Here is a 17,519-nt window from a genome sequence, read left to right on the forward strand (position 1 = left end):
TAGCATTATCTCTATTTCCAGGTTTTTGTATTTTGAAAGTTTCTCCATTTCTTTTAGAGAAACGTCATCTGATGGTATTGATACATCAATTAGAAAATAATAATAATAATAATAATAATAATAATAATAATAATAATAATAATAATAATTATTATTATTATGATTATTATTATTATTATTATCAAATAAATGGTAAGAGTAGATTTTACACACACACACACTCACACATATTGGGCCATCTCTTCTCATCTCACCATCTCTCTCTCTCTCTCTCCACAGGAAGAAGACTACAGTGGTGCCATCCAGTTATGTCTAGAGTGCCAAAATGCTGCCAGTACCTTCAGACATTACCATTGTATCAGTGAACTGAATTTCAAACTCCAAGACACTTTGGAACTCATCGAAGAACAACTAGATGTAGCATTGTCAAAGACCTGCAACAGTTTTGACGTTGCTCACTACAGCAAGGTGCAGACGGCCTACAGACTTCTGGGTAAGACACAGGTAAGAACTGGACCCTGGATACAACTAACGATGTAGTGGTGGTGGTGGTGGCAGCATTACTAGTAATGGTGTGGAGTGTGATGGTGCCAATTCTATACTAATGGTAGTGGTGGTAGTGGTGATGGTAGTATGGTAGTAGTAATAGTAGTAAAAAGACTCTACAATGACTGACACATGACTCCTCCGTCCTTGTCTCCCGCAAGTGGTGTACTATTTCTTCTACATCTCCCCTTTTAGTTGGGAAGCAATTTTATTTTACTTTATTCACCCCCACCTCCCTTTTTTGAGTTTTTTTTCTTTTATTTGTACAACTTAATATTTTTTTCTTTTTGGCATCTGTTTTTAGGAATTCTGTGTTCTTCCTTTTCTTCCACTTTTATGCATGGGTTTGACCACCTGTAACTTGTCCCGTGGGAGGGCTGCACTATTTCCACTACAATAGTAATGATGGCGGTCATAATAGGATTAGTGACTGAATGGTAGTGCTGGTGACAGTAGAAGTGCTAGTTGTGGTGGTGGTGGTCATAATGAGAATACTAAATGTTAATAGTACTGGTAGTGGCGGTGGTGGTGGAGGTGGCATGGTTGATGGCATCACTAGAGACAGAAAATATACACCTGTTTAGGTTTGTTTACTGACATTCCAACCTAGGCAGGTATGTATTTTCACATTTTTGTTTCCTTTGTACCTTTGTAAATGGTTATTTTACCTGAAATATCAAAACGTATTAATTTGTAAGATAACACTTCAATATCTTTGTTATTATTGATATTTAATCTTCCAGATGCAAAGCTATAACCTTCCAGAACACCATTTTTTTTGTTTTCTATATACTTCCCAATTCTTCAAGCAAACTGCCGCCCTCTTCTCTGCTCCTGACTGTAGTATCATGGTGCCATGATGTAAGGCTCTGACTTGTATTTGGTGAGTGGATTCCATAGGTTTAGAGATGAGAACCACCACTGCCATCACGTCCACTACCTTCATCATCATCATCTGCTATACCATTGACACCAATACCATCATCATCTACTCTAATCTTCATCATCGTCATTTCCATCTTCATCAGCATCCTCATCGTCGTCATCATCATTACCAGCTACCCTTAAACGTCCAATCCCGTCTCTCAATGCCATCATCTGATGCAGTTTACCTGTCATGTGACCCTCTCTACTCTGATTATTTCCACAGGTTGCCATGGACCAGCTACACATGCATTACACCAGTGCAATCCACAACACAGCGTTCACAATCGTTCTTGGTTATGTGGAGCTCTACTCTGGCACCACTTCAACCAACTTTCAGAAAAAGCAATATTCAGATTTATGCAAAGTAAGTCATATATTTTACTTTCCCTGGATTTCTTACCAAAAATTTATTTATCATTTGTTTGTTGAAATTCATTTGATTTTACTTCCATTTACCCATGCTAGCATGGGTTAGATGAATCTATTATTGAAGTGCTGTTAGATACCCTTCCTGTGGCTAACCCTTAACTGTTTTTCTAATAAGGTCATACCTCATTCTTAAGTTTTCGAAGATGCGTAGTGAGCAGACGACCCGTTGACAGGTGGATGTGACAGCAATGTCACTGTCTATGGCTGAGTGATTTTGGGATGAATGCAGCCACACACTTTGTCTCTCTCTCTCTCTCACACACACACACACATACATTCTCTCTCTCTTTCACAGACACACACACACACGCACGCACACACACACACACACACACACACACACACACACCCATATGCACATTTCCATCTACAAAATTCACTCGGAAGGCATTAGTCAGCCCAGGGTGGTAACAGAAGACACTTGCCCAAGGTGCCATGCAGTGGGACTGAACTTGAAACCCTGTGGTTGGGAAGCAACCTTCATCCCCATACAAGCTGTAATTATTATCGTTGTCTGTTTTTCAAAGTCTTTCAACATACAAAAAAGAAAGAAAACAACAAAATCTATAATAATAATAATAATAATGATAATAAATGAGAATGTCATCTACTTTGTTGTTTGTTTGTTTGTTTTGCATTAATTAAATGTATGGAGTGGTTATATTTTCATTCCAGTGGGACGAGATACCAATTACAGCTGGTCATGATCTGGTTAGTTCAACACAATAGCTTTTGTTATCACTCCATATTATTATTATTATTATTATTATTATTATTATTATTGGCATCAGTCTACCTTTATTTCTTTAATTCTTTGTTTATTTGTTTTTTTTTTAATTATTTCTTTATGATTTTTTTAAAAATTTAATTTAATACTTGTGGTGTTGTCTTGGTTTGGAAGGTTGAATTAGAATTTTAGAATTCTACCTGCTATTGTCAAACACTTGAAATAACCCTGTCACCTTAAACCTTTTTGATGCCGACCTGCCCTCAAGCTGCCCCTGGTTCTAAGATTAAATTGATCTGATTTTAAAACCTTCCATCAAAATTTCGTGTTCTTTGTTACAAACATCAATTTAACAATAATCTGTTTATTTTACTAAATTCTTTATTGTTTTAAAAATTAATTCAAATAACAGAAGCATATCTCAGCAGAAATATGGTAACAAAAGGGTTAATGCCTGCCTGCCTCCTTTATCATCATCATCATCATCGTTTAACATCCACTTCTCATGCTAGCATGGGTTGGACGGTTTGACTGGGGACTGGCAAGCCAGTAGGCTGTGCCAGGCTCCAATCTGATCTGGCAAGGTTTCTACAGCTGGATGCCCTTCCTAATGCCAACCACTCCAAGAGTGTAGTGGGTGCTTTTTACATGCCACTGGCATGAGAGCTAGTCAGGTGGTACTGGCTTCTTATGTGCCACCGGCATGGGAGCCAGTCAGGCAGCACTGGCAATGACCATGCTCGAATGGTGCTTTTTACGTGCCCATCATCATCATCATCATCATAATTTCACTTCTCTGCGTTCAGACAGAATTTGTTTTGGCAAATTTTCTATAAAGACTGTGACTCTGCAGATTCATTGGAGTGCCAACCAAAAGAGTGCTGAGCAGCATTTCTTCCATTCTTCCAGCATCCTGAGTTCAAATCTTGCCTTGATCTGTTTTGCCTTTCTTCCTTTTAAGCTCAATAAAATAAAGTCCCAATCATGTAATTAACCTTTGACCTCCCTCCAAATTTACTGGCCTTGGACTGAAATTATCAAGTGTTATCATTATGGTAGCAAGCTGGCAGAATCATTAGCACATTAGGCAAAAATGCTTAGTGACAGTTCTTCTGGTTCTTTGCATTCTGTGTTCAAATCCTACCAATGTCAACTTTGCCTTTCATCCTTTCAGGGTCAATAAAATACGTGGGGTCAATCTAATTGACTTACCCCTCTCCCAAATTGCTGGCCTTGTGCCAAAATTTGAAACCATTATTATTATTATCAATAATAATAATAAATAAATCCTAAATTTTCAATTGAAATGGTAAATTTCTAATTCAACTTTCCTCTAAAACTGTCTGCACAGGTTACATGTTTTTTGTGTATGTATGTATGTATGTGTGTGTATATATACATATATATAAATTAGATTATATATATATGTTATGTAATATATTTCATATAATGTATATTTCCATACACACACGTGTGAGTGTGTATGTATTTCTGCATGTTACTCTCTTTCTCACTTTCTCTCTCTCTGTCTTGCTAAAGAGTTCAGTCTTCAGTTACCCACCCACACTTTGGTAAAAGGTTCCCCTGCATTATGCCTGGTGGTATTTCTTTATCCCTACCGTAAAAGTTTCTGGGTGCTTCTTCATGGTGTTAATCTTTTCTTTTTTGTATCTCTTTGTAGCCCCACTACATTTCATATATATATATATATATACACACACACACACACACACACACACACACACACACACACACACACACACACACACACACACACACACACACACACACACACACACACACATATGTAGATGTAGTTTTATTCAAACTGAAGTTGCAAGTTAAACAGTTTCCTTTTCAAAACGAAAATCCTCTGCAACAAATACTAAACACTTTTTCTCATTTGTTTGATATAAAGCAACACACACACACACACCAACACCAGTAGTCAAGTGATGGGTTGGTGGACACACACACACACACACACACACACACAAAAGGTAAAATTAAAAAGTGTAGCCAAGTTAGAAATGAAGCAGGCTATTCAAAATGTAGACAATGCCTTTGCAAAACTTTAGATTGTCTTCCTCAGTCACAAGTGGACAGCCATTATTGTATATAAAAGCTTTAATTTAAGACTGTCGGAGCTAATAATTGTCCGTTACAATAAAATAAAAAACAAAAACCCTGTTAATAAAATTTGTAAAATGAGACAAGTTCACCAAAGTAGCCATTTTTGTGTAATGTTAGAACTCACCTCTCCTTACATATTTACCTAATTCTATGAATTTTTCTTCACATTTATTGTATATTGTGTCATGCATGTAGTATTTTATAGAATTGTACATCTTGTCTACCCAGCCTCATCAAATAATTAGTATATTTATATTTTAGATCTTTATATATTATCTGCCTGTCTTTTTCTGTTGTTCTTCTCCTGTCTTTATTGCTTTGCCATGTTGTCTCTATAAATATTCTTAGTTCTATTCTATTAACATAGCTACAATTCTTGTGACACCATATGTAGTCTTAGAAACTCATTTTGCTCACCTTAGCAATACATTGATGTTAGTAATAGTTGTTTTAGTGTCGTTATTTTTGAAAATAAATGTTTCTCTTTTGCTATAAATCTTACCACTTTTTTCTGATTCTCTTCTTTGGATTTTGTCTGTCGAATTTTCACTGCCTCATTCCTATTATTTATGAAATTGTTGTTGGTGTACTCTCAGAAAATAACAAATAATAATTAAAAAATCATTTTCTTCAAGGCGGTGCTCCAGCATGGCCGTAGTCAAATGACTGAAAGACGTAAAAGAATTCCTAATTGATATTTCTTCAGACAAGAACGTCTAAATTTTGATAACCCAATTATCTCCCTTAGCTTCTGACACGATTATCTCCCTCTTTCTTGTCCATATATAGTGATCAGGTGAAGTACACAAGTGTTACTACATATGCAGATTTACAAATCTCTCTCTCTCTCTCTTTCCACACACACACACCTACACATGGTTTAGTTCTGAGAATGAATGAATAACTACAAGGAAAGCTAGTTTGTCTTTTCTTTGTAGTTTGGGTTTGTCCAACTTACCAACAATTCTGGCAACTCTCTAACTTAATATTATTATTAATAATAATAATCCTTTCTCCTATAGGCACAAACCCCAGAAATTTCGGGTGAGGGGACTAGTCAATTACGTGGACCCGAGTACATGTCTGGTGATCCCGGAAAGATGAAAGGCAAAATCGACCTTTGACCGATTTTGAACTCAGAATGTTAAAGCAGAAGGAATGCTGCTCAGCATTTTGTCTGGTGCAGGAGCAATTCTGCCAGCTGACCACATTAACAACAACAACAACAAGTTTCAAATTTTGGCACAAACCCAGCAGTTTCAGGGGAGCGGGTAATAACGGTCACATCGACCCCAGTGTGCAACTGGTACTTATTTTATGAACGGATGAAAGGCAAAATAAGTTGACTGTGGCAGAGTTTGAACACGGAATGTAAAGCTTAGTCGAAAAGCTGCTGAGCTCTTGACCTGGCATGCTAACGATTCTACCAGCCATAATAATAATAATAATGATGATAATAATAATAATAATCACTTAGCTTCATTGTTCCATGACTCTTCCTTTATAATACAGTCTTGAAAGTTTTTATTTAATGTTTGTTTTATTAACTAATTTAATAACCAGAACCTTTTTATTCTTTGTTCTCTGCACCAATTTATGCAGTTAGCTGCTGCACACACACAGTGCTGCATGACCATGTTCATACACATATTGGGCTGTTTTAGACATATTGTGCATGTTTCTAGTTCTTGCTAGTATTTACCTCTGTGTATATGTGAGGATATATATATGTGTGTGTGTGTAAATTATGTCCAGTGTTGCAACAGAACTTTACTGCATCCAGTATATAATCATTTCTGGATCTGTACAACAGAGCCCCGCTACATCCAAAACAAAGACAGATTCGTACAGCTAAATATTTGTACATTCAGGGATACAATTGTGGCAACAACAATAATTAGACTAATGACAGATATATACACACCATATATCTGTGTTCATTCTAGGCTGACCTCTCATTAAACAGAACATGTATAGATCCCATAAAACAACGATAACAGTAACAGATCCTACACCAAGAAACCATGCTGGATTAACAGTGGCAATGCTAAATCCAGTGTACTTTTGTGTGTGTGTGGATGTTTGAAGATGTCTTTCTGTGTTTGCTGGCCTCAACAACGGTTGTATGAAATATGGTAAGAACAGTTTTATGTTGCCAAGTTCTCATTTGATTAGAGATGTTTCGAAGGTAGGTCCTCTTATTATTGTCTTCTCATGAAATCTGCTGCCAACCTGGGAGGAAGGTATCCAGGGATCAGAGGCTTGATCCAAATGCTTAATGAACTTCACTGAATGTACCCAAGGGCCAGGTGATGGTGGTAAAGCTGTTTGATTGATTAAGCCGACCTCTAAAGGCGCTCAAGGACCAGGTGGTAGATTAAGTTGACCCTTCATATTGCATGTAGTGGTGGTGTTGTATGGATTTATTGTTGTGCATGTGTTGTTGTTGTTGTCACACAATGGATGTTCTGTTGTTGCTATGCTGAACGTAGATCTGTGGATTTGTTTGTTGCTGTCTAAAGTTATCTCCCTTGCCTAGTTACCGATCACTTTCTCTAAGTTTACATAACTTGGGTTTCTGACATCTTAGTTGCTCTTGTTTAGTACCAAGTCACATCTGTTCAGAGTGACATTCCAGTCGTGGCCATCCTGTTCTATGTTCAAGCATAATGTATCTAGGACTACATTACTTTATGTATCCTTCTTTTCAGATGGATGAGTACGATTTGACTGCTATTTCTGGCAGGTGGAGCATGTAAAGGTTCCCCTCATTGGTTCATCTGCTGGATGTGAAAAGTTGTTGTGTGGAAGGAACCAAGGGCAAAAGAAAGAAAGAAAGAAAGAACTGATCAGATCAGGTGTTTGGGATGTTGCAGGTTTCTCACAGATAATGCCGGACAGGGCTCAGGGAAATGGCATTGGACAGCAGCCAGAGCCAAGTCCTGCATGGCGGAATGAAGGAACTGAGGTTGAAACGGTGGTGGAGAGGACAATGACGATTGTGAGGGGGATACTGTGCTGCAGGGTAACCTTGCTATGACGTGACTGTTAGGAGTGTGTGTGAAGCACTCAATAGGGGGTGTGTGGAACTCAGTAGAGAGTGTAGCAGTTATGAGTGTTAGAGTCAATAAAAGGGTGGATTGGCAGAGAGGGTGGAGTATGAATGGAAATCTGGCTGAGGTTTCAAATCACAGGCCGAGCCCAGTTGAAGCTACCATAGCAATGTTGACCTTCCATTGAGGCAACCACACAACAACAACATGCGGCTCCCTTTCCTTCTGTGCCACTCCACTGCCCATCATCTATAGCCTTGTGCTCCGATTCCTTAGTCTCGTTAGATTCTAATCAATACATTTCGTTTGACCAACTCTTTCATTACTGTGCAGTGTCTTTATGTTTGTGTCTCATCTTCTTCCTCTTCTGTCCAGCACATCACTGTAGAGAGTTTTACACCGTGCCTCACTGACCTCTGCAAAGCATTATGGGAAGTGATGAAGTGCCACTACAAGACAATGTTGTGGCATAAACAACACAATGCCGACACACCAGACTCCGGTAAGTGCCATTGTTGTTTTGTATAACCCCCTCTCCCCACCACAGTGTCTGTCTCTCTCCATTTCCATACCTATCTTCCCACATCTATCTATCTGTCTGTCTGTATGTCTATTTCTCTCAGAGCCACCGTCCAACAACGAGGAACTGTCGTTCAACCAACGTTATGTTCAGCAGAAGCTCCAGCATGGCATGTTGCGTATCTGGCAAGATGTTCAACAGAAGGTGAAGACATTCATCCTGGGAACCGATTTGTCTTTCTTTAAATTTGAGGAATTCATTCTCGTATTGGATCTCGTTAACAGGTAAGTAATTGTAATGATTTTGTGTTTAGTGTCTTTATTTAACAAGTGTGTGTCTGTGTGTGGAGTAAAAGTCATCTGACATTTGAGTGGCGTGTAGTAGCTGTCACCTGACTTATGTTTAGTGTCACTCTGTGACAGGTGTGTGGGTGTGTAGGTCAGGTGACAAGTGTGTATCACCTCTTACCTGACAGGTATGTAGTGTCTGTCTTGTTACCATTGTATAAAACTTCAATATTTTAATTATTTCAGATTAATAGAAATTGGTGAAGAGTTTTGTGGCAGCAAGTCTGAGAGTCTGCAAGATGTCCTTCGACAACAAAGTCTTAATTATTTCCGCAACCATCACAGGTTCGTTAATATTGTCTTACTCTGTGTGTCAGGTTTAAATTATCTACTTTTGTTGTATAGCCCTAAATCAACATCCTGATCATCCAGTAGACTTATGTATGGGCTTGATGTTAGTTTAATGTCTAGGTTTGACCCCCAGGCCTGAAATCTGATTGGCTTGTGAAGGGTGATCTCAGGAAGCGGAACCTCACAAACCAGATGACAAATGGCCTCCAGTATTCTTTTCTGCTCTAGGCACAAGGCCTGAAATTTGGGGGGAGAGGATCAGTTGATTAGATTGACCCCAGTACACAGCTGGTACTTAATTTATCAACCCTGAAAAGATGAAAGGCAAAGTCGACTTCGATGTAATTTGAACTCAGAATGTAAAGACAGACAAAATACTGCTAAGCATTTCGCCCGGTGTGCTAATGATTCTGCCAGCCTGCCTATTAATAATAATAATAATCACAAACATATTGTATTTAGTGCTTAGTTGCACTGCAATTCATCAGAAAATGTTAAAAGAGGGGACAGAAAGTAGACACAAGTCAAGTAAAGAAAGAAAGTGAAAAGTACCAGACAGAAAAGAAAACATTAAAGGTGCCATAAAGAGGAAAGGGTGGATGGGCATGCCTGGAGTAGTGTTGGGGGATTTCAAAAGAATGCAGTGCCCTGACAACTAACAACTGATGTGGGTAGTTTATTCCATACTTTGATAATTCTGAGTGTGAAAACAATGTTCCTGAACGGTGAAAGTATGGGTGCTGTACTGTTTTTTGGGGTTTTAATAAGCATTTCCACCAGTGATAGAGATATTGAATTCAAAGACAGTGGCCAAAGTTGTTGCTGGAAGAGGCTGATGGATAATCTCGTGAGATTCCACTGAGTCAGCTGCTAAACATTGAAACTTTAATGTTTGTCTAAACATTGTTTGTGTTGGTGTAAACATCATCATCATTGTCTTGATAATGATTCTTTTGTAGATCCAGAATGGATGAGTTACGGATGTTCCTGGAGAACGAAGGCTGGGAGTTATGTCCGGTGCGATCCAACTTTAACCTCCTTCAGCTTTTGGTATGAATCTCATTATTGTTCTGTCTCAGAAATTATGAACAATTCCATCTTTGATTATTGAGCTAATTACTGTTTGTTTTGTTTTGTTGTACTCCTTGTGGATTTGGTTACATCTGTTGACCACAAATACTCCCTTTGTTAGCCTACATTTCTTCCTGTTAACCCACATACTTCCATGTTAACCAACGTCTTTTTAACCTCGTGTAGTAAATAATTTCTGTCTATAATTTAAAAACCTTGTAAATTCATTTTCTTCTTGAAACCTGATTTAAAATTTAAAATTTTATTCCCTGTCTTAGAATTTCAGTAAATTGTACCATTTTCTCCAATTTACATGTCTTGGACTTTCAGGAAATTATGCTATAGTCTTCATTTGTTTTGCTTATTACAGGAATTCCGATTTATGCAAAACTGGAATTTAAACACTTCCAGCAATTCTTCAATGTGCAGCGGCAATCAGTTTGACACGAAGGAAGAATTAGGTGGTTACTTCAGTAATTTAGAAGAGAAACGAAACCCATTTGATCTTCAGCTTGAAGAAGATGAACAGGAAGATGTCTTTGCTCGAACACTGGTCAGTGAGAGTTCCTGTTTACACTCACCACCACCACCATCATCATTACTACATACACCACACCATCACTCCAATAACCTACTCTCCTACATGGTCGTCTGAATTTACCATTTCTTGATGTTCTTCCTATTTTTATTTTTATTATTTGCTGAGTCTGAAGGAAGGGGCAGTGCTCGTGACCCTAGCAGCTCCTCCAAGACCCAAGGGAGGTGGCTGTTAAGGTACTGTTTAAACTTACCGGTCAACGCATGCAGGAAAGACATGAGCAGAAAGAACATTCCAGTGGGATGGTCTACTGAGTGGGGAAGGACTGGGCACAGTGACAGGGGTGGCGGTGCCTGAGTGGAAGAGGTCAGCTTTATTGTTTGAAGGAATAGGGGTCATTATAGAAGCAACAGGAAAGATAGAGAGAGGAGACAGCTCACTTGTGGGTGAGAGGCTGGGGTATGTCTGTTAGTGATTGAATATCAATCAGTTGAGTGCTCCGCTCCCCTTATGTTGTTGTTGTTGTTGTTGTTATGGAGCCTTAGGTGGGACCTTTAGAAGAAAACTCTCAACATAGATGGTGCATTTCAAAAGTTCTGTAGGGTCTCCATTTCTCAACATGTTTTTTTTTTTTTTGCAAGTGTTAGGGAGACTGTTTCAGGAAGACTGGCCATTGTCTGGGATTCTCCCTGCTCTCCACACCATCAATGTTTATCTATGGGGAAGGTCACTGATTTGGGTTGACACAACAGGAACCAGTGTTGTTGCAGACATTACTGCCAGAACACAAAGAACCAGAAGAGACCCCACAAGGTATCTTGCTGGTCCCTGTCAATCTATTGCTTGCAGTTGGTACCTTCTTTTTCATTTATCCTGAAGGGATGAATAGTTCAGTTTACCTTGGCAGAATTTGAATTCTGTGCACAGAAAGTCAGAAAAAAAATATTACAAGACATTCTACCCAATGCTCTGATGACTGTTAATTCATGCTTAGGAATACTCAGCCATTTACATGTAAATGTAACGATTTGGTGATTCTGTTGATTAAACAATTAAATACATTTTGTCAAAACCAATAACAGATCAATCGCCAATCACTTATTTAACATCATCATCATCATTGTTTTAGCATCCACTTTCCCATGCTTCCTTGATCTCTCTCTCCTGCCTTATTCTACTCACCTGTCTGTCTGTCCGTGTGTCTCTATATTTTCAGGACCGTGATGATCTCGACGGCAGCATTGGCAGTGACAGTGACTCGGACGTTGCGGATGAACTGAAGCAGGAATTTGTCGATGAACACACTGGTGACATGCAGACACACAAGTAAGTGGGGCTGTCGCAGTATGGGTGGGTGTTGCTATTGTCGTGTAGATGCTGTAAGAGTTGCGTTGGTGGTAGTTTTTGTATGACTGTGGTGGTGGTAGTTGTGATGTTTATAGTTTGAGATTGTTTCAGTAGTCTGGTGGTGGAAGAGGTGCAAGTTGTTGTATTTGTGGTGGTGAGTTTAAATAATTTTAGTGGTACCTCTGATATATACAGGATGTCCGTAATGCTTTGAAGCTAATGGCTTGCAATTTGAACATTTCTCATAACTGTAGAAAATGAATGCGAGCCCATAGCCTTCTCTTGCTCACAAGATGTTGCACTAGTGTGACCATTGGACCAAAAATGTCTCTAACCCAACTAACAAGCTGTCTTTGTGTTTCTCCTTTGCCAGTCATCGACCTCGTGCACGGAGCAGAAGTGGATTAAAATCTGTAGCCATTGTTACCAACACTTCTCTGAATATACTCCGAGTTATAGGTAAGTCCTCTTCCTATCAGTTACTCAGTTTATTATTAGTGTGTTTCACCTACGTAATTGGTCAGTTATATAAGTTATTCAGTTATGTGTCTACTAAGTTGATAAGTATATTGTTTGATTAATAGCCTGTGTATTATTACAGTAGTTAAATCTGTGGGCTGTCTTACAAATATTTGTACCAAGTTTATAATGTATTAGTTATTATAAGGTTACAGTCACTCTGTTACACTAAGTTACTAATATATGTTCAAATCATCATCACCATTTAAGGTCTGTTTCCCATGCAAGTTCCAGAACCACATTGAGCTTCAATGTCAGCTTTGGCATGGTTTCTATGGATGCCCTTCCTAATGCAAACCACGTTGTAATGTATATTGAGTACTTCTGAAACTGGTCATCGAGTGGCTTGCAAGACAGGAAAAGAGCTCCCTTGATTTAAGTGGCCATGGAAAGCGGACAATAAATGATGATGATGATATAGTTAATCCAATGTATTTATTTAGTGATAGATACATTTATTATATTATTATGGTTAGCCTTTAGTCTAATCTCTGTATTAAGTTAGTAAAATAATTTAATTACATTTTAATTAAAGGGAGATACATGAAAATGATGAACATTTTGAAGCCGATTGCCTTTGATGTGATCAGCTGCATGTCTCAGCTGTTTGACTACTACATGTACTCGGTAAGTACTAACACCACCACCAATACTATACATTACAAACTAAGCATTGCTATTATGCCGTGTACTACTGTTGCATCAGGTGCAACTACTACAAACCAAGCACATACTACATTCTGTTCTGTTACTATACAACACTCTGCATACCACAACTACTACATCACTAACTACAAAAACCAAAAATGTTGTTGTATAATATTACCCCCTCTACCTCGACTGTGTCTTCTGTGTCATGTGACCCTCCTCACATGTGCCCTGCCCTTTTGTTGTGTTGCACCTTCCTGTCATGTGACCCTCTTCTTGTGTTTCCCCATTTTCATAATCTCCGTCTTGTTTCTCCAGTCATATTTCCCCCTTTATTCTTATTCTCCCTCTCATTTCCCCACTATTGTTGCCTCATTCATCCATTGTGTTCCTCCCCCATATTACCCCCCCGTTCCCTCCTTGTGAATGTTGATTACCCCTGATGATTTCATTGGTCTAACCCTTTGTCTTTCTTTCTTCTAGGTCTACATTTTCTTCAGTTCTGATGGGGTAAGTACACATCATCATCATCGTATTTACCTTCACTGTCCCAATTATCATTCTGACTACCATCACCACACTTATCATTCAATCCACCACCACCACCACCATCTCCCCCATCCACTGATATCTCTCACCCCCCACCTCTCTTACCTTACAGCCAGAAATCAATGACATCACAATGAAAAACCGACTGAAAATTACGTTACAAAGAGTTGGTGAAAGTTTAATTGCTGATGGTTCTGTGTCAGTTGGCAATGGATTGGTGCCACCGGAGAAAACGGTAAGTTCTTTAAAACCAATTTCTGCATACTAGAGTCTGTCCCCTTGTTAGATTCCTCAGTCCAGCAGAATATCTTTGACTGAGAAGGCACACATCACCCACCACACTACCAACCACCACCTACCCCCCCTCTTCCAGTCTCTGTTTCCCATTAATTGTGTTTTTCTCTTTGTACAGGACAAGATCCGCCAGGCCTACCTCTCACCAACCGTCAACCTCACCAATCCTCAAAAACTATTTGGGCTTTCAGAGAGAATCGTTGCTGCTGAATCACTGTACGTTGGCCCCTGGAAGGGGTGCATTTTATTGCCTGATTGATTGATTGAGAGATGCTATGTGTTAATCAACTCCATTAGCTGATTAATTAATTATTGACTTGATTGATCAGGTCCAGTTGTTAAATTATCAATATTGTCATATGATGACAGCATTGCCCCTGCATTGCTATGACAATGCTGCCATAGCAACCTGTGTGATGGTTGTGTTGCCACAATAACCCAAGTAATGGTTGTGTTACCATAGCAATCTGTGTGATGGTTGTGTTGTCATAGTAATCTGTATAAATGGTTGTGTTGTCATAGAAACTGTTTGAGAATAGTTGTGGTCAGTCTGTTAGGTCTACTCTCAAGAAATTAAAGTGTATAATTGTGTTAATTATATTGGTATGTGTTGTTTATGATTATTTTTGTCTTTAATTGACAGTGTGTTTCTGGCCGAACAATTTGAATTCCTGCAGCCATACCTGGACAGTATGATTCCGGTCAACAAGAAAGCATTTCTCCAACAGTTTTATTCACAAGTAAAAAAAAAAACTTTGTCACATTTAAAAAAAATTTTGTAAAGACAAAATGTTTCCTGTTTTGTTGCAGTTTGAGGGTCAGATTTAAGTGAGACTAATATCCCCCTCCCCTACAAATGTGTGTGTGGAGGGTGGTGGCGCTTACAAGACCTCATTATTTTGCAAACTGGCTGACTCATTAAAGCATCACACAAAATACTTTGCTGTATATGTTCTGATTTCAAATCCCACCAAGGCCAACTCTGCCGTTTGTTCTTTCTGGGGGGTCAATAAAATAAAGAATCACTCAAGTACTGTGGTCAGTGGTATCTAGTAACCCAATCATCTCAAAAATTGTTGACCATGTTCCTAAATTATAAAATAATTATTCAGAGATAAAAATCGTTGCCAGGGCCACAGATTGGCTCCTGTGCAGGTGACATGTGAAAAGAAACATTCGAGCATGATTGTTGCCAGCGTCGCCTTACCAGCACATGAGCTGGTGGCATGTGAAAAACATTTGAGCGTGGTTGTTGCCAGTGCCGCCGGACTGGTTCCTGTGCAGGTAGCATGTAAAAACACCTTTTGAGCGTGGTCGTTGCTAGAAAACGCCTGACTTAGTCAATTGCTAAGTTCCATAGTATGGACTAATTCCCCTACCTCACAGCCAGGCTGACGTAAATGTTAATTAACACCAAATGAATACGAACCAATCAAGCAGGTGTCTTCATTTCTTTTTAAAAAAACGACTTCTTTTCTCTCCTAAAACCCTTTAATGTTGTCATCGTTAACATCTCTCCTTTTTCTGTTGCAGACTGTGAAGATGGCAAGTGAACTGCGTAAACCAATCTACCGTGTTGTGTCGTCGCAAGTGATTGATTACGGAAGCCTTGTCCAGCAGATGTCAGCAGTGAAGTGGGATGTGAAGGACATTATGTCCCAACACAACACATACGTTGACAGCATCTTGGAAGTAAGTTTTTTACTCTTCATCTCAACTTCTCTGTTATCATAAACAGCCTGACAGCTTTACTGTTAATGCCTGTATTCCAAATGTCCCCTCTCAAGAAAACACAGAAGAGTTAGTTATTGGAGGATTTGTTGACAGGAAATGTGAACAAGCATTACCGGTTACAGCCCAACCACAAATGGTGACATCATCAATTGTAGCTGAGCTGCAAATGGTAACTTCATGCTTCATAACACTGTAGTTTTGTAAGCATTCACTGATACAAATGTACACACACACAACTACAATGGGCTTCTTTCAGTTTCTGTCTGTGAAATTGCAAGGCATTGGTTGGCTTGGGGCTATTACAGAAGACACTTGGCCAAACTCTTCCATGATGACATAGAACCTGGAGCTGTGTGATTGAGAAGTGAAGTTCTTAACTGCAAGACCGTGCCTATCCACCCTTTCCTCTTTATCACTGTTTTACTGATCACTTTTCTGTCGCAGGTTTTATTCTGTGTATTGTACATGTCTTTCTTTATTTGACTAATACGTCGACTCGCTGTCGCCTCTTCTAAACTTTTTCTTCCGAGGAGTTCCAGGGCCTCTGAGAAATATATGAAATCATTCATTATCCTATTTACAACTAAATGAATCCTTCATATGGTACCCATTCCTTATGTACTGTACCTTTACGTGATATCTATTTATTGGTTGATGTGTTTTGGCTCCACAAGGGACCAATTTATAATCCCATGAAATGTACCTTTATAGAACTATTCCTGGTGAACTTCAACAAAATACCTACATACAACTGAAATATACCTCCACATGGTTCCAATTTACAATGAAATGGAATGTATCGTTACATGGTACCTATTTACTGCTAGGAGGTATCTGTATCTTCACAATGTACTTTTTTAGATCTAGGTGCACTGTACTTTTGTGCAGTACCTATTCAAGGTGAAATGTACCTCCACATGGTACATATTTGCTGCTAGATGGACTGTACCTCTACTTTTTATAAATATTCACTGTTAGATGTTTTTAAGCAATATTCTTGAGAGCATCATAGTGGTCAAATCTCATCAACCCAAGCAATTATAGAATTAGTGAAGGGGAAAATGTTGTGTAATATTGCGATAACATTACTGTGATGTTGTGACATTGATGCTTGACAGATTTATTGGAGTCGGCTTTCCTTGAAAGATGAAATTCAGTAATAGCTTATCAAATGATGTCTCACAATTGTGATGCTGTGTCACCTGGATAACTTGATGCCTTTTTGTCTTCTCATTCGCAGAGTTTCCAAGACTTCCGTAATCGTCTTCATGAAGTTAGTCGTCATGTCCCGGTCTCCAAGGTTGTCCATGACATCATCTGGGAACACTGCATATCGTTGGCCAATCATATGTTTGTTGAGGGGTAGGTATGGACCCTGCTAAAGAGCAGGACACTCTTGTTAATTTGATAATTGTGTGTGTGATATGGCAAAGAAACTCCCTGCTTTTTTTGGTACCCTATGGGATGAGAGAGAAGATTGTAGTGATCCGTTGGCTGTGTGTTGTGGTGATGTTATGGATGTAGTTTTGTGATGGTGATGGCTGTAGTGGTGTTAATGTTGTGGTAGTTGTAATATAACATTAAACTGTGCAGCAGCTGATGGTGTTGATGCATTGGTGTTTCTGTTACAGCTATGCCAACGCCAAAAAGTGCACCAATGAAGGTCGTGCATGGATGCAGCTGGACTTTCAACAATTCCTCACCAAACTTGAGAAGTTTGCTGACATCAGGTAAACCTCCTCCTCCTCCCTCCTCTATACTCTTTGTACTCACACCTCTTAATGTTATATATACATGCATTTGCACCCACATGCTCACATTCTGCTACCCACAGCCCCCCCCCCCC

General features: G+C 39.0%; 1 protein-coding gene across 1 annotated transcript in view; it reads left to right on the forward strand.

Annotated features, from left to right (window-relative positions):
- The window catches only part of LOC106874110 (syndetin), a 33,552-nt gene that overhangs the window by 11,430 nt on the left and 4,603 nt on the right, over window positions 1-17,519 (forward strand). Inside the window, exons 7-24 of the mRNA XM_014921712.2 lie at window positions 60-66; window positions 255-504; window positions 1,697-1,837; window positions 8,191-8,317; window positions 8,439-8,619; window positions 8,869-8,967; window positions 9,933-10,023; window positions 10,415-10,597; window positions 11,799-11,908; window positions 12,303-12,388; window positions 12,984-13,075; window positions 13,580-13,606; window positions 13,758-13,880; window positions 14,058-14,155; window positions 14,583-14,679; window positions 15,473-15,631; window positions 16,914-17,035; window positions 17,305-17,403. Coding sequence (XP_014777198.1) covers window positions 60-66; window positions 255-504; window positions 1,697-1,837; window positions 8,191-8,317; window positions 8,439-8,619; window positions 8,869-8,967; window positions 9,933-10,023; window positions 10,415-10,597; window positions 11,799-11,908; window positions 12,303-12,388; window positions 12,984-13,075; window positions 13,580-13,606; window positions 13,758-13,880; window positions 14,058-14,155; window positions 14,583-14,679; window positions 15,473-15,631; window positions 16,914-17,035; window positions 17,305-17,403 — 2,092 coding nt within the window. The remainder of the gene's footprint in view (window positions 1-59; window positions 67-254; window positions 505-1,696; window positions 1,838-8,190; window positions 8,318-8,438; window positions 8,620-8,868; window positions 8,968-9,932; window positions 10,024-10,414; window positions 10,598-11,798; window positions 11,909-12,302; window positions 12,389-12,983; window positions 13,076-13,579; window positions 13,607-13,757; window positions 13,881-14,057; window positions 14,156-14,582; window positions 14,680-15,472; window positions 15,632-16,913; window positions 17,036-17,304; window positions 17,404-17,519) is intronic.

The sequence above is a fragment of the Octopus bimaculoides genome, chromosome 15 (assembly GCF_001194135.2).
Source record: "Octopus bimaculoides isolate UCB-OBI-ISO-001 chromosome 15, ASM119413v2, whole genome shotgun sequence".
Taxonomy (NCBI): Eukaryota; Metazoa; Mollusca; class Cephalopoda; order Octopoda; family Octopodidae; genus Octopus; species Octopus bimaculoides.